Source organism: Humulus lupulus, chromosome 3 (assembly GCF_963169125.1).
Source record: "Humulus lupulus chromosome 3, drHumLupu1.1, whole genome shotgun sequence".
Taxonomy (NCBI): domain Eukaryota; kingdom Viridiplantae; phylum Streptophyta; class Magnoliopsida; order Rosales; family Cannabaceae; genus Humulus; species Humulus lupulus.
In genome coordinates, this window is record NC_084795.1 from 255,098,365 (window position 1) to 255,122,488 (window position 24,124).

Here is a 24,124-nt window from a genome sequence, read left to right on the forward strand (position 1 = left end):
GAATCACTATAATAGAAATAGTACTTAGTTTAGCTCGTGTGTAGCTCTGGTCTTCAAAATGAAGCTCCTCATGTCCAGATTCTTAATCATAACATTTGAAAATTAATTTCAGAATATGCTTCCATACCGCCTTCCTATAACAAAGATGTCGTGCATATAGCCTAGAAAAATTTATATGCATGTATAGTTAGGCCCAGCTGGTACAATTAATTCCAACCATTCTGTTTTAAAAACACCAATCCATCAGAGCAAGATTCATTGTATGTTATGTAGCTCCTCCATAAGATCAAGATAGTAATTTGAATCATAAAAGGTTTGTGATTCACATTTCACCTGCATATTAATCAAGGTTTTCTAAAAAATCAATGCAGTGTTTCCCACAATTAATTCATGTTTGGACTTAAAGGTTTCTTGTCTTTCTTTGTTCCCCAATTTTTCTTTCCAAGCATCAAGACCTCACCAATGGGGAGGTTAAAAAAACAGTTGGATGACATGCCAAAATTGTGCATTATGCATAGAAAATTGACAACTATGGTAGCAAAATTCAATAGTACACACACAATTGAAAAGCTACTATCTTATAAGTTAAATTGGAAACCGTAAACAATGAGAAAAATAATGGAAAATGATTTAGAAAACAAAGAGAGTTGGTATCCTACAAGAACTCAATAGCGTAAACTCTTAACAAAGCAAATACAAATTTATGCCTTCCTTATGAGTCAGCCAATGCAAATTCTACCTTCCAAACATTACATGAAAGAATAACACATCAACTTACACCTCTTAAAAACAATCATTACAAGGTAGTACTCGGCTAGTAGCTTACTAGCTTAGCATGTTAGCTTTATGATAAACCAAAATTTAGTATACAAAAAAGAATTAGAAGAGAACAAACTTCTAGTTGCTATAAGTTATATATCTTTACTTATCATGACCATTCCATTCATCTTTAGGCCAGTCATTATGAAGTAATGGAGAAAGTAAGCTCTCAACTTTTGATCTCTGCTTCCTAGTTTCCTTAAGTATCAAGAATCTTGCAGCCTCACAAGCATCTGCATTTTGAAACCCAAGCGTCCATTTTCCATCTGTCCCATGACTGGACATGCTTGAGTGAGAACCTTTGATTATATTAGTAAAAAAAATTGGGTCAAACTCCCTAATCCGAAGATGCAACCATGTAGGATGGATGTCATCAATCTTTGGCTGTTTCATGTTGGAAGAAAACATAACAAAAATAATCATTGTTTATGCAAAAAAAAATATATATATATATATTTAAGTAATCATACCTACATTAAGAAATTTCAATAGTTGACCTTCTTATCACATGGCAACACTTGACTAGCACAAGGTAAATTCACCAATAAAAAGAACTTACACTAAGCCCAGCCAATGGTGCTATTGCAAGTACGACTCCTCGTTGACTACGGAAAGGATGTTTCTCTGTAAGGAGTAATCTGCCAAAAGTTCCTGTGGTCACAGGTATTATATAGATATCTCTAATTCCGGCTTTGGAAAATGCAATTCTGCAAGGGACTCCGGATGCTGAAAGAAAAACAAAACAAAAAAAAAAGAAAAGGAGTTGGCAGGCAATCAAATTGGATAGTCTAAAGTTGTACTCAAACTACGGTACTGACCTAAGGAAACCTCTGAACCAAAAGTCGCAGATGAAACATCTGATGAATGAATTTGACCAGAGCTAGAAGCTGGACTTTCTGTCTGGCACAGCAATGGATTTTCAAGCGAATTTCCTCTGAGCATATATGACTTAAGCTGAAGATGGAGAACAAAAACCTATAGAACAAGATAGCATGAGACATCCTACAAACCCAATGGATTTTAATAAAAATTAACATGAAAAAAAAAGAAGAAAATTCATGTGATAAACAAGATCAATATAAAGAATTACAAATTAAAAAAACAAATATAGTGATATGGATGAACGTTTGGTGTATAACACAACCAATAATTAATTTAAATGATAACTTTCAGTAAATTGCAGCCAAGGGAGGGTGCCATTTACATAAAATAGCACTATGAAAATATTCAGAAGGGACTATAGTAAAAATATACAATTATATGCAAACGTGTACTAAAGCGAATGTGTAAACATGAATGAATTTCTAAACTATTATACATATTTAGCCATGTTGGGCCAACATTTGCATGTGTAGTATATAATTCTCTAACACAACCTTTAATATATCAACAAGAGAACATCTCTACAACAAAGACAGAACACAAACAAAGAAGGAAAATGAGACCTTCACAGAGTCAACCATCCTTTGCCAAGCACTCAATGTAGTTGCATCATCTGCAATATGAACATACTGTTTAATCACTTTAAAAAAAAAAGAATCATATATGCCAGTAAAATTTATTTTATCTCATTTTAATTTGGGAAGGGGAGGACGGCCTTTATTCCTTCAAGAAAAAATCATTAATCAAAATGTATGGTACCATCAGTGGTTATTTGGGAAACAGCAAGCTCCAGAATGTAAAAAGCATCTTTAGAATGAAATGACTCCTCCAGAACTGCATGCAACACCAAAATAGATGAACCAAAATCACAAAACAGTGAAAGAAATAATGTCCTTTCTTCTACTTTATTGTTCTTATTTTGCTATACGAGCAGCTATAAAAACAATATTTGAAATAAAATGGAAAAAGAAAAATATACAACATAATATATATATATATATATACAATATAAATTTTACCTGTTGTACAACTTTTCCATTCATTTCTTAAAGTATCCAGGATGTGATCGAACCAGCACCCATCAAGTTCTTTTTCTAGTTGTTGGCGGGACTGCTCAAATGAAGTCTGTCAAGAGAAACGCATAAACAACAATACTTCTGCTATGCAAACAACAGGACCAACCACATATATTTAAGAGACTCAACTATATCGTTTCTTTTCTATCTTGTTCTACTTTTTTCTTTCTTTCTATTATTTTTTTTACTCAAGCTGAATGGAATTAGTTGAATCATACATTAAATAGGTGTAAGTTGTGATCATGGAAGCACTCCTCTCGACCAATCAGTAGCTTCCGCAAGAACCACCCTGTATGCCATTTTATTACTGCAGAGAATGGTGTCTGGCTGGCTAAAACCTTCAATAATGCATTTAAAATCTGTAAAATGAGAATTTACTTCATCATGATTCTTAAATTCATTTGAAACCAGAAAAAAAATACACAGTATCAGTAAATAGTTTAATAAACATATTAGCGAGCGAAGTTCAAAGAAAAAATTGAAATGAATAGCCCATTTAAAAAAACAAATTAGTAATAATGGTGAGAGAAGTCACTATTACCCATCATGCAGAATCTCTATACCTGATCCAAAAATCTTGAAAATGAATTTTTATCTGCTCCATGCATTCCATTTAATCCAATTTTTGGGAAGAGCGAACAATCAAGATCTACCAAATGCATTAAAAAAATAATAATAAGTGAGAAAAATTGCACAAAAATATACTACATATATTATCACTTCGGGAATCAATACCTTTGATTTCAGCTACAATAAGCAATAAAAACAATGATGCTAATTGCAGAGTCTGATTCTCAGAAAAAAGAAATGCACTTAATCCACTCCTGCACCAAGGAAAATTCGTTCTTAGTGAAATGTACAAAAATGTAATTCTATACTTCCATGTAACAAAAGAAAACACCAACTGCCTAAAAGGTACTCCATGCCAATGTAAAATTCAAGTGTATCCATAAATATTAGAAACATAAGAGCTCAGATCCTGTCACATGACCTCAAAAACTCAATGAAGACTACCATGATAGGTGACATTTTCTTAAAAATGATTTCATTATAGATACTTGTTTGTATAGATACTTGTTTGTACCAACACAACTAAAAGTAAACAAATATCACATTAGAAAAATCAACAACCTTTTATCACAGAAACTATCCTGACAGGGAGGGCAGCTGATGCTTTCTTCTTCACACTCAGAAACAGAATATGTCATTTCTTCCATTTTATTCAGACGCTTAGAAAATGAATCAGTAAAATGATTGGCAGTTGCAGTGTCCTTGATGGCATCTTGAACACTAGAATCAAAGTACAGATATAAAATAGCACCAGCCACAGGATCCATCATGCCTTTTCCATCAATAACTTGAAGAAGACGAGAAACAAGATATAATGAAGTTACTCCAGATAAATTTGAGACCTGAGGTGTAAATGGAATTGATAAATGAATAAAGGTGACAGAAAGAGATAAAGTACAAACAAAACAAATAGAAGAGACAACGTCTTACATTTCTTTTGCTTGAGTGCAGCAATGGTTGCAATATTGGAAGGACTAGTGAGCTGAGAAGATTTTCAGCAACTAATCTACTCAAACGAGACTCTCCAATATTAAGAATGTCCTTGAGATAATACAGATCGTCTGCAATTTTATCAGCCTGCAAAAACATTTGTTTTCTTTTATGCTCAATGCAGACATCCCTGGACAAAGTTGAAAGTTTCAGCTTACAAATTGTGTAATACTATCACAATTAGATTGAAAAAAGAAAAGGAAAGATAAATATTGCATAAAAAATTAACAATAAACAAAGCATACTCTGAGGCTTGGACAAGGAAATCCAGGTGAGAGCATTGCTCTCTTAATCTTATAACCAAGTCCGAGAAGTATTTTGAGACTGGAGGAGTTGTTATGTACTGATATACCATATCATCACAAACTGCATAACCAAAAGGATACTGTTGCAAAAATACATCAAAAATTTAATGCATCTAATAAATATGGAAATAGGAAAGAAAAAAAAAACAAGAAACAAAAGCTAGTCAACACATACCATAGTATATACTGAGGGCTAATGAACGAATGGCTGTTTGAATCATCTTCTCCTCATGGAAAGCAAATTTAAGAGCCTCATCATACAATGGGAATGAAACTACAGAATTCTGCAAAATGATGTAGATATAACCACATAGTTAAAATTCCTAATTCAAAAATTGTTAGGTAGAAAAATCTTCTTTTTTCCCATAGAAGTCACATTTTCTCAAAAGAAAGCAGCCTAATCCAGTGTTGGAAAGAAGAAAAACATGTCTGAGAACACATGTCATTAGTCATGTTTTGGAAAGACAAAATGGCTAAAATACAGCATAGAAATAAAGTAGAGGCATTTAAAGTTCATCAAATGGTTCTATGTCATATTATAGTAAGCTATATTCAGAGCTTTTGCGCTATTACAAACTCTCACATGCTACGGCTATACCAAAGTTCCATTCAAAGTCTTTACACATTGAAAGCCCATTGTAATTATTTATCAAGATTAAACTTACCCCCTGAACCTTAACAAGTAGGCAAAGTGTGGCTCTGTTTACTTTACCGCTTATGGCTCTGAGAGAGAGAGAGAGAGAGACATGAAGACTAGTTAGAAGTGATATTATTTGTCACTTAATAAATAAATTCAGACAAACAAAAAAAAGACCCAAGTTTCCAAGCAGAAATTATTTAAAAAGGCACACGAATAACCTTAGAAAGGATACATAATACTGAGCCAGATCTCCTCGATTGAATTCGTACTGATGTTCTATGATGTTGTTGATATAGTCATTGCTAAAACAATAGTCTGCAAAACAAATTCAATGCCAACATTAAAGAAGTTACCAACAAATCTGCAATTGACTAAGACAAAATTTAAAAAATCCGTGCTCAGCGGATCAAGCACTACATAACATAACTTACAAATTGCATGCTCACTATCCATATTTTGGATCATTATGCTCAGATACTGAAGCAACGGTATATCAATTCTCGAATTCCTGCTAATCTTAAGTACGCGAAGAAACTCGGCTAAAACTTGACATTCCATAAAATATCTGCATAAACCACCAATCCATAATGTGATACCGACTCAACATACACATCCTTAGAAGCCAAAAAAGAAAAGGAAAGTTTCATACTCGAAAATCATCGGGTCTTGTTTGTTCCCATAGGTAACTATCTCCACTACAGACTGCAACAGATCTACCACTAATTCCTGTATTAACAAATGAATATATATAAATATATATATATATATATATTCAATGCGAGAAGAATTAAAAAAAAATCAGATTCATATAAAATTGAGCAGCCATACCTTGTTATGCTTATTCACAACTTTAATTTCCCGGAGTTCCTTCACTACATATCTACAATTATCCCCAAAAAGGACAAATTAGCTCAAACTTTATACGACACCACAATTCCAACCTTCACCAAAGCCATAAATCACCATTAAACCGTAAAAGCACTGAGTTCTAACACTAACAGCAATAAAAACACTGAACAAAGAAAAAAAAATGCATTATTGCAACGGCTGATTAAAGATTTGGAGAAAACTAACTTGAAATTTAGGAGGGAAAATCGGTCGACTGAGCGAAAGAGAGAGAGCCACATGGTGATCGAAGTAGAGGTCTGTAGGAGGAGGAAGAAGAAGAAGAAGAAGATCTGGTTTTGGAGTGAAGAAAATTAGTGGTAAAACTTATCTGCATTTCTGAATAAAAGTTGGAGTCTGTGATGGGACACACTCTCTTACTCTCTTTCTATGCTATGGTTTGGCCGTTGGGTGGTTTACGTGTGTATGATTTACGCAACAACCTTTCAACGTTGAGCAAATTCTTTCACACAAATTTTATTAGAAGAGAAATGTCCGTCCGGAGACGACTGACGATAACGGGATTTTGACGCAACCTATTTTGGGCTTCACTCCCTCAAGCCCGTAATAAGAATTTTGACGGATTGATAGAGTTTTCGGTAGGAAGATTTATACAAACACACTTTATAATATAAATAATTATAAATATAAAACTGATTTTTTTTTTTTTTTGACAAAGAAGAGAAATATCATTAAACTGAAATATCATCCTGAATTACATTCATAAACTCAGTAGGAGCATTATCAGCTCTAAATACACGGCCAGAAACGATGCTATGTGACTTTGCAAGAAAGTGTGCCACGGCATTTGCGGACCGTTTGACAAAAGTTAAGGAAATTTTCCTATACTTGAGGTCTTCCAACAGCTGCTTACATTGTTGAACAACTCGGCCAAAATAAGAGTGCATAGTAGTAGGACAACGAATTGCTTGGACAGCAACTAGGCAATCCGACTCTAGCATGACCTATTGCCAAGTATTGTCTTTGATCCAGGAAAGGGCCTCACGAATGCTGATTGCTTCAGCACATCTGGGGAAATTTGACCACGCTTGCAGGCTACTTTACATTCAAGCAAGGATCCAGTATGGTCTCGGGCAACACAGGAGTAACTAAAGCAATGTAAGGAATCAAAAAGTGCTGCATCGGTATTTACCTTTATCATATTAACAGGTGGAGGTAGCCAACGCTCAAAGCCATCAGTTGGATTAATAAGGCCAAGAGATAAATCAAAGGATTTATCTTGAGCATATTGCCATTGACAAAGAACCGAAGAAGCCAATGCCGCAACTTTAGAGATTTCCAAACATTTTTGATTCCATAACAGATTGTTTCTGCATGTCCAGAGAGCCCAGCAGCCCATAGCAATCAAGCATCTCTTTTCCTTCTGCCGCAAATGGAACATTTGTGCCAGCCAATCACTAAAAGATCCTCCAAACTCTTCGAGGTGCTCAAACCCAAGATGATTCCAGCAAGCTCTAGAGAAAGAGCACTGAACCAGAATATGACCTGTAGTTTCGCTTTCTGTGTTGCAAAAAAGACAGAGACTGTCAACAGGCACTCCTTTCGATCGCAGGCTGCTCTTCGTGGGGATGCATTCTCTACAAGCTTGCCACAAGAAGGTTTTCACCTTGGGAGGGATTTTCAAATTCCAAAGGGATCTCCAGAAGCCTGAGTTCGCACTAAGGGAAGTGATAGAGTGGGCGGTCTGTAACTGGGCATAGGCAGAGCGCACAATGTAATTCCCCAGTCGGTCTGGCCGCCAGTACCATTTATCAGGCTCATTAGCATCGATGGGAATGTTAATGATCAAGTCGGCATCCCTTTCAATGAACATATCCTGGATAAGGTCTATATCCCACTGACCATGATCAAATGTCATAAGCTGAGCAACAGTTTTATTAGCCAAAGCAATAGAGGATGTGTGGACAAAAGGGTCTTCGCTAGGCAGCCAGGGGTCATCAAGAATACTCACCTGAGCACCACATCCCACTCGAATAGATGCCCCTGTTTTAATCAAGGTTTGAGCCGCCATTATGCTTCACCAAACGAAGCTAGGGTTGCTTCCAATTGCAGCTGAAATAAACGATCCATGAGGATAATAACGAGCCTTGTAGATGCGGCTAACCAAAGTAATGGTCTTGTTAAAAGTCGCCAGCCTTGTTTACCTAGTAAGGCCACATTGAAGTCATGTAAGGAGCGGAAGCCTAGTCCACCCGATGCCTTGGGTGTGCACATACGGTCCCAACTAAGCCAATGAATTCCTTTACCTCTAGAAGAAGAAGACGTCCACCAATACTTAGTCATAAGGCGCTCTATATCCTTTGTGAGCTCGATAGGGAGAAGGAACACGCTCATTGCATAATTAAGGAGGGATTGTGCCACCGTCTTCAAAAGAATCTCCTTCCCTGCTCTAGATAGAAATTTGGTCTCCCAACCTTGTATTCTCGTTAAAATCCGCTCCTTAAGATACCCCAAAATTACTGTCTTTTTACGACCCATAATATTTGGGAGGCCAAGGTAAGTACTTTGGTCGTCTGCTTCATGAATACCCATCTCGCCACAAATAGTATCTCTATCTGCCACTAAAGTATTCCTGCTGAAGAAAACAGAAGATTTATCATAATTAATCTTCTGTCCCGATGCAAGCTCAAAAGTATGTAGAAGAGAAAGCACATGATTGGCTTCCTCGGAATTAGCTTTACAAAAAATGTAGCTGTCGTCAGCGAAGAACATATAAGATATTCTAGGAGCCCCTCGAGCCACCTGGATGCCGCTAATGAACTGCTTTCTTTCATATTCTTGTAATAGAGCAGAAAACCCCTCTGTGCAGATGATAAACAAATAAGAAGATAAGGGGTCGCCTTGGCGAAGACCCCTTTCCGGTATGATAAGACCAAATTCTTTACCACCATGTGCAATCTGGTACCTAGCAGATGAAACACACACCATAAAGAGAGAGACCAGTTTTTCATGAAAGCCCATCATGCAAGAACAGATCTTAAATAGCCCCACTCAACTCGATCATACGCTTTGCTCATATCAAGTTTAACTGCCATATCAAGCAGATTATTGATGTTGTCATCTCTGACTCCCAGTGTTTATTCCAGGTCGATTAATCACTGATAAAACTGATATTTTAATATATCAATATTATAATATTAATTAACATAAACAACATACAATCATATTTTATTTACCTATTTATTATACCAACTTTTTTTTTAATTATATTTTCATATATTACGCTCTTTCATTTTTTTTATTTTTACTATTATGATTTTTTTTGAGATATTAAAAAGCTATTATTTATTTCCTTATTTACATAGCTATAATTTATTTCCTTATTTACAAAGCTAAATCATTTCTAATCTTTATAATTAAATGTATCCTCCCAAATATCATTGTAGTACACAACTATCATTACCATGTCCATGTTCCTACAAATTCAATATAAATACAACATATGTTAGACTATAATTATACTTGAAAACATAGTATCAATATGATTAGTGTTCTAGCTTGAAATATACTATTTGGTATCCATAACCTAATTCTAAACAATAATTTCAAATGTTATTTAACATTATATAGTTAGTAGTATATAATACACCAATATACCTCTTGGTATTCAAATTCCAACCTAATGATATGCTAATACTTGATAATACTTGATACTAGCTATGTCATTAATCGAACACTATTAAAATACTACTTTCAAGTATCCAACAAAAAAACGGTAGAATCATTCCCTTAACAAAACTTGATAGAAAATCAGTTGCATGTCATAAACAACAAAACAAATAAAAGCCTTTAATAAACATAATTATTATCAATATTAAATCATATAAATAACTACTCTTATTTCTATAAAGATAAACCCTTAATCATCATCATTTTACACACTTAAAATCACATCAATTTATCTATATAATAAATGGTATATTTTAAATAAATTATATACTTACTAGTATCAAATGACATAACCATTAAATTATGCCATGGTAGAAATGGTGTATATAACTTTATATTTTTACAATTATATACTTACTAGTATCAAACGATATTACTAATTTAAAAAAAACATATCATTATAATTATTCAACTATCGAATAAAAGATTCACACACTGACCATCAAAGCATATGATCTATCATTTTAGCACTTGTAGAAAATAATATTAATCGAACAGTATTAAAATACTACTTTCAAAAATACGGTGGAATCATTCCCTTAACAAAACTTTATACAAAATCAATTGCATGGCATACACAACAAAACAAATAAGAGACTTGAATAAACATAATTTTTAACAATACAAAATCTTATAAATAACTACTCTTATTTCTAAAAAACTAAACCCTTAATCATCATCATTTTATACACTAAAAATCACATCAATTTATTTATATACTAAATTGGAAAACTTTTAATAAATTAAATACTTACTAGTATCAAATGACTACTTCATGGCACCTTATGATCTTCAGTCCCCCTTTATATTACTATTCAAGTTGGTTACTAGTAGAACAATTGAGTTGTGTTGCTAATAGCCAAACTATATACAATAGTGATTTCTGTATTGTTTATATTTGATTCAAATGTTATATAATATGTGAATTAAAACAAAAATATAGGGAAGATAAATGTGTAATAAAGCAATGATATTATGCAATGATTTGGTTAATACATTTTTTTTTTTTTTATATACGAAATTAATATATTTGATTAAGGAAAGATTTTAGCATGGGAGTAATATATGGATTCATTTTGTTTTATTAAATCAGAAATTGTTAAATACGTATACATTTATTTAAGGAAATTTTATATCAATGTGAGTAATATATGAGATTCTTATTGTTTTAATACATCATATGAAAATGTTAGAAATGTTAATAATTAGTAGGATTTCGGTAGATAATTTTTTCATTAACAGATTTGATATTATTTAATGTTATTAGTATAGAAATGTAAACTCCCCTTTTTGGTAAGTGAAAATTACATTTTATATGGATTTTTAATAAAGTTTTAAAAAATATAGTTTTTTTTAGAAGTATTATTGTATGGTTTTTTAAAACTTTTATTCCTTTTTATAGATTTTATTCCCATATTTTTGTAAAAAATTATTATTATGTCATACTTTTTTCTCATAATCTGGTTTTTTTTAATTAAATTTGTCATACAAACTAAAAAAAGTTTAATTACCATATGTTTTTGCATATTAATAGCTAAAAAGCTATATTTATGAAAAATCTCTTTCTTAAAAATATCTAATTTTAAACTAATATTCTTTTATTTACAAAAATACCTGACTATTTCACACCAAATTTTCAAGCTTTTATAGCAAAATTACTGGATTTTTTTCCACACTTTTTCTCTATATCATCAACTGTCGAACCCAAATTTCAACCACCACTAACCAAGATAGTGCACACACCAACCACCATGGATGCCCATCCTCCAACGACCTCACTGCCCATATTTCTCCACAAAAAGTTGTTGGACAACGACGCACTCGCCGATCAAAGTTGTCGGAGGCATGACTTTGATTGCATTTTCCTGCCAACTCAGGCCACTCCAAGCCCGGGGGTTGTACCATTGGAATGATCACTTCAAGAGAAACAAAACTCAACCACTCAACCCCCTATATCGTCGTTGTTTTTCAACAAGTTTGTAGGTATAATTGCCTGTAAAAGTAACATTTTAGTTACTATTCTTTAAGTTTTTTGTCATTACCAAAGAATATGATTTGAAAGGATCGGTTTTGTATTATGATTCAAAAGTAACTTTTTAATTTCTATACTATTTGGTTAAATAAAATTAACTATAATTCAAACATAAATTTAATGAGTCATCAAAACATGTATTGTTGCAATGACTCAAAAGTAGCCTTTAAGTTACTTTTGTTGTTGGTTAACCAAAAGTTAACTATAATTAAAACGTAAACCACCTTAAAAGTTATTTTAGAAACATATCAAAGTAACTTTTTTAAAGAGATTCTTTAGGATACTATTTGGTAACTTAAATAGAACATAACAATATATTTTTTGGTAAATCATTAGGTTAGTTGGTTACTTTTAAAATTGTGTTATACCTAAAAATGAAGTCATATGTCAAAAGGTAACCAATTGGAATCTTAAATTTTTAAAAATAACAAAAATGTAGCTTTTAAAAGTCTAGAGTAACAGGAAAAAAAATCCCCCTCTTTGAACTTCTTACCTCGTTTTGTATGCTGACCTACCAAATTCCACTTTTGTGGGAAGAGAAACTTAACTTAAAATAGTTAGGTTTTTCAAAACAAAAAAAAAAATTGGTGTAGGCAAGAGGGAATTTTTTTAAAGTAGGCATAAAAATACCACTTTTTATAATTATTTTTTGGTTAGGTATTTTTGTAAATAAAACTTATTTTAGGTGTTATTGATGAAAATTTTCATTTTTATAATTCAATAGAGATTTATTATTTTAATTCAAAAACTCCACTTCCCCAACTCAATAAACACATCTTATTTTTTAAGTTTCAATTTCCACAGTTGGGTACTCTATCGTGTTTCTTTTTACTTTTGTTCATTTGTTATTTTTCAATAATTTTGATGATGGTGATTATTTAAAAAAATAGAGTAAATAATCATTTGGTATCCTGTTTTTTTATCGAATACAAAGTCGGTACCCTCTGTTTCTGAAAATTATCAATCAATACACTCTGTCTGCAACAACTATAGAGTTTGGTACCCTCCGTACGTTTACATTTTTAATATTCCCATAATACCCCTCATTTAATGATTTATTTGATTTTCAATTATTTTTAAATGATTTAAATATATTTTCAGAATTCATAAAATAAAACAAATGTTTAATTAAAACTTTAAAATAATTTTAATAAACAAAATTATTTTAAAAATAATTTTAATTTATTAAAAAAAATAGAATTGAAAAATTAAAAAACTAATTAAAATCATATTAATGAACTTTAAATAAACCTAAATTTTAATTTAATTAACAAATCAATGAAACTTTGAAACAAAAAAATATGGGTGAGATTGGGAGGGTAGGGAATTGAGATGATGAGGGTGAAATTGGGTGAATTATGAGTTTTTTTCATTAATTAAATTAAAATTTAGGTTTATTTAAAGTTTATTAATAAGATTTTAATTAGTTTTTTAATATTTTAATTCCAATTTTTGTTTATTTTTAGTTAATTAAATTTATTTTAAATTATTTTTTTAAAATTACTTTAAAGTTTTAATTGAACATTTATTTTATTTTATGAATTCTGAAAATATATTTAAAAATAATAAAACAATTGAAAATCAAATAAATCACTAAAATGAGGGGTAATATGGGAATAATAAAAATTTAAACACACGGAGGGTACCAAACTATGTAGTTTTTACAACTAGAGGGTATCGATTGATAATTATCAAAAACGGATGGTACCAATTTTATATTTCGATAAAACACAGGGTACCAAATAAGTATTTAAATATTGAATGTTTACTTTCTAATGTTTTCAATGCATTAATATATAATCTCTTTTTATTTCATTTTGACTATTTATTATTAGGTATCTTTTAAAATATATGAAATTTTTTGACATTCTTTACATTCGTATGGCGTTAGATTTTCAAAGAAAATATGGTAATTTGTAACAAACTTACTAATTATATAGGATTTTATGTGGTGAATTTTCATTTTTATGGTTTTTATACCAAAACTTTGCAAAAATATGAACACTTAATTTTTTTCACATTTTTATAACTTTTTTTACTTAAAAGTTGATGTTTAAGGGATTTCCCTTCCCATAAATTCACAAAAAAAAAAAAAAAAAAAATTGTCATATTTATAATGATTGCTATATTTTTTTTAATTTTGAGAGTAATTTTATTTATTTTTTTCTTTCCATTTCTTCATTGTTTTCTTGTCATCTCTTTTCTCTCATTTTTTTTCCTTCCAGTTTTTCCTTTCTTTCCTTCTTTTTTTCCCCTTTATCCTTTGTTTTTTTTTCTTCCATTTTTTCCTTCCTTTATTTCTTTTTTCTTTCTTTTATTTCGTTTTTTCTCCAACCATTTCTTATTCTATTTTTCTACTTATTCTAATCTCCTTCCATTTTTCTTTTTTTTTCCCAACATTTTTTCTTTTTTCTTTTTCACATACATAATATATATTTTAATATTACATAATTATATTATTATTTATTATCTTTTATTTATTTTTTTTGTACTTTTTTTACCGTTTTTTCTACTATATGTGAAAAAACATTCAAATAAATTTTTTTAGCTTTTTACTTTTTTCAAATCATGCTTTTTTATTTTTTATGTTAGGTATAATAATAGTTACTTGATAGATTATCTTTCAAATATTTATATCTTTTTTATAAGTAATCGGCTACCATCAAGATAACTTGTTATTATCTTAAGGGTAATTGATTACTTATATTAGAAGTAACTAGTTACCAAAATCGGGATAACTTGTTAGCATTTTACTAGTAACCAATTATCTATATTATAAGTAATCAGTTATAATCAGGATAATTTGGTACTGTCTCAGGAGTAACAAGTTACTTATATTATAGTAACCAATTACCACATACTTAAAGTTAGCCTTATACATCCTAGCTACATAGCTAGATAACATTTCAGAGACTCGTGCATGATATTAGCTAAGACTTCATCAAAAAATATCTCAACTTGAAGGACATTGTACATATGCTAATAAAATACAAAATATAACTTCTTAGTAGAACATTTAAAAGAGTTCACTACAGAATGCATGAATCGATTTACCAACGAGCGACCTCTATATAATATTTTAATCAATGTATGTGTGTGTTTTGGTGTATAACCATGCTTCGTGATATTAACATTGATGATATTTAACTATTTTGCTCTTGCAAAAAAATTCAATGTCATTGATTAAGGATCCAAGCAAGGCCCTTGAGGAGCAAACTTGTAAAGCCCGTACAAATTCATCTTCACATATATTGACTCGGATTTCGGCTACTAATATATAATAATAAGAGAAAGTTTTTTAGTGCATTAATCTCAAATGGTATATTTGGTGTTGAAATTCACATTTTTAAGGTATTACCAAGTAATTAATCCAACAACTTTTCACTTAAAGCGGAAACATATTATGTTGACTAATTAATTTACAATTTGATTAGTCAGAAATCAAATATGATTGATCAAATTGTTTACAGAGTGCTAAATGTTAAAAACGTAAAGTGTTGGAAAATTAAATGACATATGGCATTTTTGCATAGTTCGGTTTCCTTAATCCATGGGGCCACACCCATATAATAAACATGATTAGTAAGAGATCCAAGATACACATTACAATTGACTTAAACACAAGTAGACTCCCTCTACTATGATGCTGCAAGGTTGAGTATCGTCTTCAAATCACTATTTCTTCTTTGCACCTTCACACTTGAAATCACTTCAATGCTTATATGTTGCCACTTCTCATGGAGTTCTTTGCTTGCTTCCTCCTGAAGTAAGTCTTCAAGTTCTTTTCCCAAATAATGCTTGGAAATTAGTACACATAGTGCAATGTAACCTAAGATAAATACTACACTAAGATGTGATTACACCCAAACTTGTCTTCACAAAGTGATCAACTGTAGTGTAGAATGGGTGGTCGTATCCACGAGAAGATGTCTAAAATAAGCTCTAAACGTAGTAAACAATTCATTTTAAAATAGGTGAAATAAACACAAGAGAATGGAAAACAACATTTGTGAGAAATTGTAGAGACAAAGTGAATATGAGATGAGAAATTCAATAATAAAAAATGATAGGTTCCGAGAATACCATATATGCTTCGTTCACTTATTTGGGTTTGATTCAATTAAAGCAAATAATATTACAAATTATCTAAGATCGACAATATATCCTCAAGCGATAATGCAGTAAAAGACTAATTTGCAATAACAATCTTATTGATACGACATTGCATGATTAAATCACATAAGAAAAACATGAGTGAACTTATATGAAAATTTAGCACCAGTATTTTGTAAATAAGATATATTTTAAAATGTATTAAAGAAAAACCAATTTCTTACCGTTAACACTTGCAAAAGATTATGTTATAATCTAGTTTTATCAATATAATTATATCATGTAAAATTCACATAAAAATTGCATGACTATATTTATATGTAAAATAACAACACAATTATATTAATAAATAATTGCTCAAAAGAAGATAGAAGAAAAATAGTTTGCTCAAATCTATAACCCAAATAAATTCACTCTACGTACAAAATATCTCTAACCTTACCAAAGAACTTAGCTAGCATACAAAAATTTTAGAGAGAAAAGTTACAATGAAAATTGACGTGTGTCTTTCTTCATAACACCTAGTCTATTTATAATGCTCTTAGTTACCCAAAATTGTCCAGGGACATAAAGGTAATTCTAATTAGAATTAATCTGCTTTTAGTTGGAATAAATAAAATTGAAACAGCATTTAGTCTTCTTTTATAAGAAATTTGATATTTAATTACTAAAGAATCAGGTACTAGGTGTGACGTGCTGCGTCATGGCACATCTCCAGGGGGGCCATTTTGTATGTATGAGCATGCCTTGGTGCTTGATCATTAGTCACGTCTTGCACCAAGTAACCTCAGGGGTAGGGAATGACACTTTTGTAATTATGCATATGTCTCCCAGACAAAAATCATATATGTTCCTGGGAAGACTTCATTTGCTTAGAATGCTCCTTAGGGGGGGGTGACCTGGTGACTTAAGGAAGCACCATGGCCACCAGCAGATAGGGGCTTAAGCTGTGTACTCCCTTGCCCTACCAAGGCCTTATATGAATAAAATGATGCTTTGCCATGTCCCTTTGTGTACGCATTCTTTACAGTCTATGTATTGCTTGTTTGTTACCTTCGTTGGGCCATTGCGTGCCACTTGACTGTGTTGTTGGCTCTGATTGTTGTGTGGGATGTTGCCTCTGGATAGCTTGCCTCGTGCTTGCTCCCGCTTCATAATTGCCCTTACTTGTGTGAGACTTGTAATGTGGCTAACCATTGAGTTTGCTTGCCGCAAGTGTGAATTCTAGGCTGACTTGCTAGTTAAAAGTGCTAACAAGTGCCGCACGTTCCGTCCATTCGAGTATCGAAGTTGGCAGCCCATGACAGTTGGTATCAGAGCTAAGTTGAGAAAGCTTCGGGACCCTGCAGAATGGTGAGCAACACTCAAAGGATTGAAGCGCTGGAGAGGCGCGTCGGAGAACTATATGGCCTGGACGAGAGAGTCAGGGATCTTAGCTCTATCAGGCTAGAACCGAAGACGATTAACGCACTAAACCATTTGGCTGTGTTGGAGCGGGATACGACCAATCTGCTTGCCCGCATAACAGCAATCGAGAGGAGAGAAAACCTTTCAAGCACATCCCATAGTCCTCCGAGGGAGGAACGTATGGAGGCAATGGAACGAGCGGTGAAGGACCTACAAGAATCATTAAATGACCTTGTAGAGAATTGCAGGGTGTCGGTTGAGGCAATGAAAGATGAAATGTTGGAGATGAACACCAAGCTGAACCTCACCATGAGGGCAGTCGGGAGCCAGCCTGCAACTGGACCCATTGGCATGGAATATGGCAGAGTAAAAGTCCCGGAGCCGAGGCCCTACGGTGGGGCTAGAGACGCAAAGGACTTAGAGAACTTCCTTTTTGACATGGAGAATTACTTCCGAGTCGTAAGAGCTGAATCGGAAGATGGCAAGGTTGCCATGGCGACGATGTACTTGTCTGCGGATGCCAAAGTGTGGTGGAGGACAAAGTATGACGATATGCAGAACGGCAGATGCACCATCGCAACCTGGGAAGATCTCAAGAGAGAGTTGAAGACACAGTTCCCCCCCGAAAATGTCGCCTACATAGCTCGACGCCAGTTGAGAGAGCTGAAGCACACTGGCACAATCCGAGAATACGTTAAGAAATTCTCTGGATTGATGCTAGATATAAAAGACATGTCTGAAGTGGACAAACTCTTTGTGTTTTTAGAAGGTCTGAGGCCTTGGGCAAAGCAAGAGCTCGAGAGACAGAGAGTGGCTGACCTAGCCACTGCTCAGGCTGCTGTCGAACGATTAACTGATTACTCATCAGGGAACATTCAATCCAAGAAGACCAATCCGTCGACTAGTGGAAGTAATGTTGGGAGTAAAAAGTTTGGGAAGTCTTGGCAGAGGAAGAGTGGGGGAGGAGAGAAAAGGATTGTGGAGTCTAACTCTCCTAGCAAAGGTGGCAACCCCCAGTTCAAGAAGCCTCTTACATGTTGGATCTGTACCGGGCCTCATAAGTCAATAGAGTGTCCTCACAAAGGCAAGATGAGTGCCCTCCAGGCGACATTTGCCCAAGCAGAACAAAACAACGAAGAGGAGGAGGAGGAGTTTACGCACATGGGTGCCCTTCGGATGCTGAATGCTCTCAAGAAACACGGTGCGAAAGTGAAGAAGACCCCCGGAAACGGACTAATGTATGTGGACGCCGCTATAAACGGTAAAATGGCCGGAAGTGTGATGATCGACACGGGCGCCACTCATAACTTCATTTCGGAGATCGAAGCTAAACGTTTGGGATTGAAATGGGAGAAGGACCATGGCCGCATGAAAGCGATTAACTCAGAAGCCTTGGCCACAACCGGCGTGGCTAAAAAGGTGAACATGAAGATTGGCTCGTGGGAGGGGCAGACAGACTTGGTGGTCGTACGAATGGACGACTTTGATGTGATACTGGGTATGGACTTCCTTACGGAAAAGGGAGCCATTCCCATCCCAGCGACGGGAAGCTTACTCATAATGGGGGAGACACCTGCAGTGGTGCCTGCTAAAGTAGAGCAGCCCCCAGAAACCAAGCTGCTGTCAGCCTTGCAGTTGAAGAAGGGCGTGAGAAGGAAAGAGCCCACGTATATTATCCTGCCCACAATATACGAGGATACGGTGGATGAAGTCATCCCACAAGAAATTCGAATGGTCTTGAAGAAGTATGGGGATGTGATGCCGGACCAACTCCTCAAAGCCTTACCACCTAGAAGAGGGATTGATCACCAGATTGAGCTGGTGCCGGGAGCCAAACCACCTGCAAAGGCGGCCTATAGAATGGCGCCCCCCGAACTAGCAGAACTGAGGAAGCAGTTGAAGGATTTACTAGAGGCAGGCTTCATCAGGCCATCGAAGGCACCATATGGTGCACCCGTGCTATTCCAGAAAAAGCACGACGGGAGCTTGAGACTATGTATTGATTACCGGGCTCTCAATAAAGTGACAGTGCGTAATACGTACCCCATCCCCTTGATCGCCAACTTATTCGACCAGTTGAGTGGAGCTAAATTCTTTACAAAACTGGACTTGAGATCAGGCTACTATTAAGTGCGGATAGCCGAAGGGGATGAGCCGAAGACAACGTGTGTGACTTGATATGGAGCATACGAGTTCCGAGTCATGCCGTTTGGGTTGACGAACGCACCAGCCACATTCTGTACGTTGATGAACCAAGTTTTCCAAGAATATCTAGACAAGTTCGTGGTAGTCTACTTGGATGACATTGTGGTCTACAGCTCCACAATAGAAGAACATCAACGACACTTATCCCAAGTGTTTCAGAAATTGAGAGAGAACCAACTCTATGTGAAGCGAGAAAAGTGCTCCTTCGCACAAGAGAGGATCAAGTTCCTAGGCCACATAGTAGAGCGTGGTCGGATCCGCATGGATCTAGAGAAGGTGCGGGCCATTCAAGACTGGAAGGCCCCCACAAATTTGAAGGAATTACGTTCTTTCCTTGGTTTAGCCAACTATTATCGAAGATTCGTGGAGGGCTATTCAAGAAGGGAGACACCCTTGACAGAGTTGTTGAAGAAGGGTGTAACTTGGACGTGGACCGATAGGTGTGTCGAAGCATTTCAGAGTCTGAAAGAAGCCATGATGCGAGATCCTGTCCTAGCCTTAGCAGATGTTGGTAGGCCCTTTGAAGTGCAGACAGACACGTCTGATTTTGCCTTGGGAGGGGTGCTTGTACAAGAGGGCCACCCCGTAGCTTATGAAAGCCGCAAACTCACGGAGGTAGAGAGGCGGTACACTTCCCAAGAGAAGGAGCTTCTCGCAGTAATTCATTGTCTACGAGTGTGGAGGCACTACTTGTTGGGGTCGAAGTTTGTGGTGAAGACAGATAATGCCGCGGTGAGTCATTTCCTCACCCAGCCAAAGCTTACCCCTAAACAAGCACGATGGCAGGAGTTCATAGCAGAATTCGACTTTCATTTCGAACACAAGGCGGGCCGTCTAAACCAGGCAGCTGATGCCCTGAGTCGCAAAGCTGAGTTAGCGGCTCTAAAATTGCTGGCTAATATGTCGGCTAGCATGGTGACCACTCCACTCCGAGAGCGCATTAAGGAGAACCTGGTGAAAGACCCGGTGGTGAAGACCATCATGAATCTCGCAAAAGAGGGAAAGACTCGCCAATTTTGGGTAGAAGACGATCTTTTGTGGGCCAAGGGTGGCCGCTTATATGTTCCCAAGACAGGAGATTTGCGGAGGACACTAATGAGTGAGTGTCATGACACCTTGTGGGCGGGTCATCCAGGGTGGCAGAGAACCCATGCCTTGTTGAAGCAGGGGTACTACTGGCCACAAATGCGCGACGATATCGTGGAGTATACCAAAACCTATCTCACCTGCCAGCAAGACAAAGTGGAGAGACACAAGACGCCAGGGTTGTTAGAACCTTTGTTAGTCCCAAGCCGACCATGGGAGAGTGTGTCGCTTGACTTCATTACTAGTTTACCGAAGACGGGAGACTTGAGTGCGATCTTAGTGATCGTGGATAGATTTTCAAAGTATGCAACCTTCATACCGGTGTCAAAATATTGCTCGGCAGAAGAGACAACGAGACTTTTCTTCAAGTATGTAGTTAAGTATTGGGGAGTACCCCAAAATATAGTTAGTGACCGTGATGGAAGATTCACAGGGACCTTTTGGTTGGAGTTATTCAACCTTTTGGGGTCACAACTAAATATTTCCTCGAGCTACCATCCTCAAACAGATGGACAAACTGAAAGATTCAATGGGATACTAGAAGAGTATTTGCGGCATTTCGTCAGTGCTAACCAAAAGAATTGGCCGCAACTACTAGACGTAGCTCAATTTTGTTTCAACTCTCAGAAGAGTTCTTCATCAAACAAGAGCACTTTTGAAGTTGTTAACGGTCAGCAACCGCTGTTACCCCACACAGTGGATGAGTATCGCGGAAGAAATCCGAGAGCCTTCAATTTCACGAAAGACTGGAAGAAAACCACCGAGATTGCCCGAGCCTACCTAGAGAAGGCATCAAAGAGAATGAAAAAATGGGCAGATCAGAAGAGACGACCGCTGGAATTCAAAGCAGGCGACTTAGTGATGATCAAGCTGAGGCCCGAACAACTGAGATTCCGAGGGAATAAGGACATCAAACTCGTCCGCAAATACGAGGGTCCTGTTCCAGTCATCTCGAAAGTGGGCCTGACCTCCTACAAAGTTAGCTTACCAGAATGGATGAAGATACACCCGGTCTTGCACGTCAGCAACCTCAAACTGTATCACGAAGATCCAGAAGAGCCAGCACGCAACCAGTCTACCAGAGAAGGAGTCAGCGTCAAGCCATGAAGCAGCAGATAACCTGAAGAAATCCTAGCAGAGAGGACGGTGGTCGTGGACAGAAAGAAGAAGAAAGAGTTCCTGGTGAAGTGGAAAGGGCTCGGAGATGAAGAAATTTGCTGGGAAAGGGCGGAGGACTTGCACAAGCATACGCAGAAGATTGAAGATCAGCAAGGGGCAAGTTCGTCGAGGACGCCGAAGATTTAAGTGGGGGAGAGTGTGACGTGCTGCGTCATGGCGCATCTCCAGGGGGGCCATTTTGTATGTATGAGCATGCCTTGGTGCTTGATCATTAGTCAAGTCTTGCACCAAGTAACCTCAGGGGTAGGGAATGATACTTTTGTAATTATGCATATGTCTCCCAGACAAAAATCATATATGTTCCTGGGAAGACTTCATTTGCTTAGAATGCTCCTTAGGGGGGGGTGACCTGGTGACTTAAGGAAGCACCATGGCCACCAGCAGATAGGGGCTTAAGCTGTGTACTCCCTTGCCCTACCAAGGCCTTATATGAATAAAATGATGCTTTGCCATGTCCCTTTGTGTATGCATTCTTTACAGTCTATGTATTGCTTGTTTGTTACCTTCGTTGGGCCATTGCGTGCCACTTGACTGTGTTGTTGGCTCTGATTGTTGTGTGGGATGTTGCCTCTGGATAGCTTGCCTTGTGCTTGCTCCCGCTTCATAATTGCCCTTACTTGTGTGAGACTTGTAATGTGGCTAACCATTGAGTTTGCTTGCCGCAGGTGTGAATTCTAGGCTGACTTGCTAGTTAAAAGTGCTAACAAGTGCCGCACGTTCCGTCCATTCGAGTATCGAAGTTGGCGGCCCGTGACACTAGGCCACACACTTGAATTGAAGATAAGAGAGAGGTTGTTGCATGGGCTTGAATTCTATTTTGGGATTTTTTGCCTTTGCCATTAATTCCTTTTCTTTTGAAAAATACCACATTTTCCTACAAAGCAAAAAAAAAAAAAAAATTAAAACTAAATATTTTTAAATTCACAATATATAAAATTAATTTCATCAAAAAATATTAATTAAAACTCAATTTATTTTGACATTCTTAAACAATAAATGTGTACTTTTTCATGCACTTATCAAGAAGCTACAAGTTAGTTTCATATACAAAACAAACTCTCAACTAAGAAAACACTCTTTTGATTACAAGTCTTATAATCAAATATTCCAAAAGAGATATAAAAATAATGCTTGAGAGTCCTCTCTTTATAGTTGAAGAGTAGCGACCATCTAAGGGTGGAGATCCCGAACATTTGATAAGATCAAAAGAAAATACATTCACTTAATTCGGAAAGGATTTGGTCAGCTGTAAAAATAAATCTGATAGATCAGATTGACAAGGAACCTAGCTCTAAAAAATGACTAGGTTCATTCCACTCTATTATTCCTGTAAATAAAAGGTTATGAATGCACAAAATTATAGATAGAATAAAATCCACAATATTCTATTATTTCTCAATGAGAGAAAAAAGATATAAAATAAGAAACAAAATAAAAATCAATTTTATAAATGAAATCAAATTATTGATATTTAATTGCTTGATCTCCAAGCTGACTATGGTAACCTAAAATTGCTTGAATTTCAAGCCTTTGACCTGAATCACAAAGAACCAATTAAGAAAACAAAGTTTCCTATTATGTGCACTTGACCTAAAATTGTTTCCAAGAAAGGGAAACCTCAAGATTTAATTAACAAATGAGTATAAAACTCTTTTATCAATTCAATATAAATGATAAAAATATTCCTACATTTTAGTAGACACACAACTCTTTTTGTTGTTGACTCGGCTTAGGAAGACTTGTCCTTGTTTCTATGACTGGTTCAGGTTGATTATTTGGAGTAAGATTAAATATAATTAGGTTGGGAACAGAAACGACAACAGGAACACCTGGAACAACTAGTAAGTGAAGAGGTTATGATAGGAAGATTCAGTGGTAGCTCTTCCTCTAAGGTGCCCGACAACCACTAAGCTTCTTGCTCTTGATTAGTGTACTCCCCCTGAAGCGAGGTGGGAGAGTAATAAGGAGTGTCCTAAAAAAAGCTAACATCATTCGAGACATATATATTTTTGGTGAGAAGGCAGCAACACCTATAGCCTTTTTGAGTTTAAGAATAACCAATGAAAATTGTCTTAATGGTTCTAAGTTCAAGTTTACTACGATCACGAGCATGAATGTGAACAAATGCTACACACCCAAAGGTTTATACAGGAAGAGAATTGGTGGAAATGTGAGGATAAGAAGTGTTAATTACCGAGTAGGGTGTCTTAAATTGAAGAGGGCGGCTAGGTAGACAATTGATTAT

General features: G+C 35.4%; 1 protein-coding gene across 2 annotated transcripts; it reads right to left on the minus strand.

Moving 5' to 3' along the window:
- Positions 1-615: 615 nt before the first annotated feature.
- On the minus strand, positions 616-7,449 carry LOC133823703 (protein TRANSPARENT TESTA 9-like). Of its 2 annotated transcripts, none has more exons than XM_062256548.1 (19): positions 7,321-7,449; positions 6,111-6,162; positions 5,932-6,008; positions 5,714-5,847; positions 5,501-5,597; positions 5,308-5,365; positions 4,818-4,926; positions 4,583-4,703; positions 4,278-4,467; positions 3,909-4,189; positions 3,513-3,601; positions 3,341-3,426; positions 2,996-3,136; positions 2,721-2,826; positions 2,461-2,535; positions 2,265-2,314; positions 1,638-1,794; positions 1,379-1,545; positions 616-1,203 (listed from the first exon to the last, which is right to left on the minus strand). In XM_062256548.1, the coding sequence occupies exons 3-19, from the start codon at positions 5,940-5,942 to the stop codon at positions 922-924; spliced, it is 2,154 nt and encodes a 717-aa protein (XP_062112532.1). In that variant the 5' UTR covers positions 5,943-6,008; positions 6,111-6,162; positions 7,321-7,449; the 3' UTR covers positions 616-921. The 2 variants fall into 2 exon arrangements, with proteins under 2 accessions (XP_062112532.1, XP_062112531.1); XM_062256547.1 differs by lacking the exon at positions 7,321-7,449 and adding an exon at positions 6,357-6,553.
- Between the last annotated feature and the right edge of the window lie 16,675 nt (positions 7,450-24,124).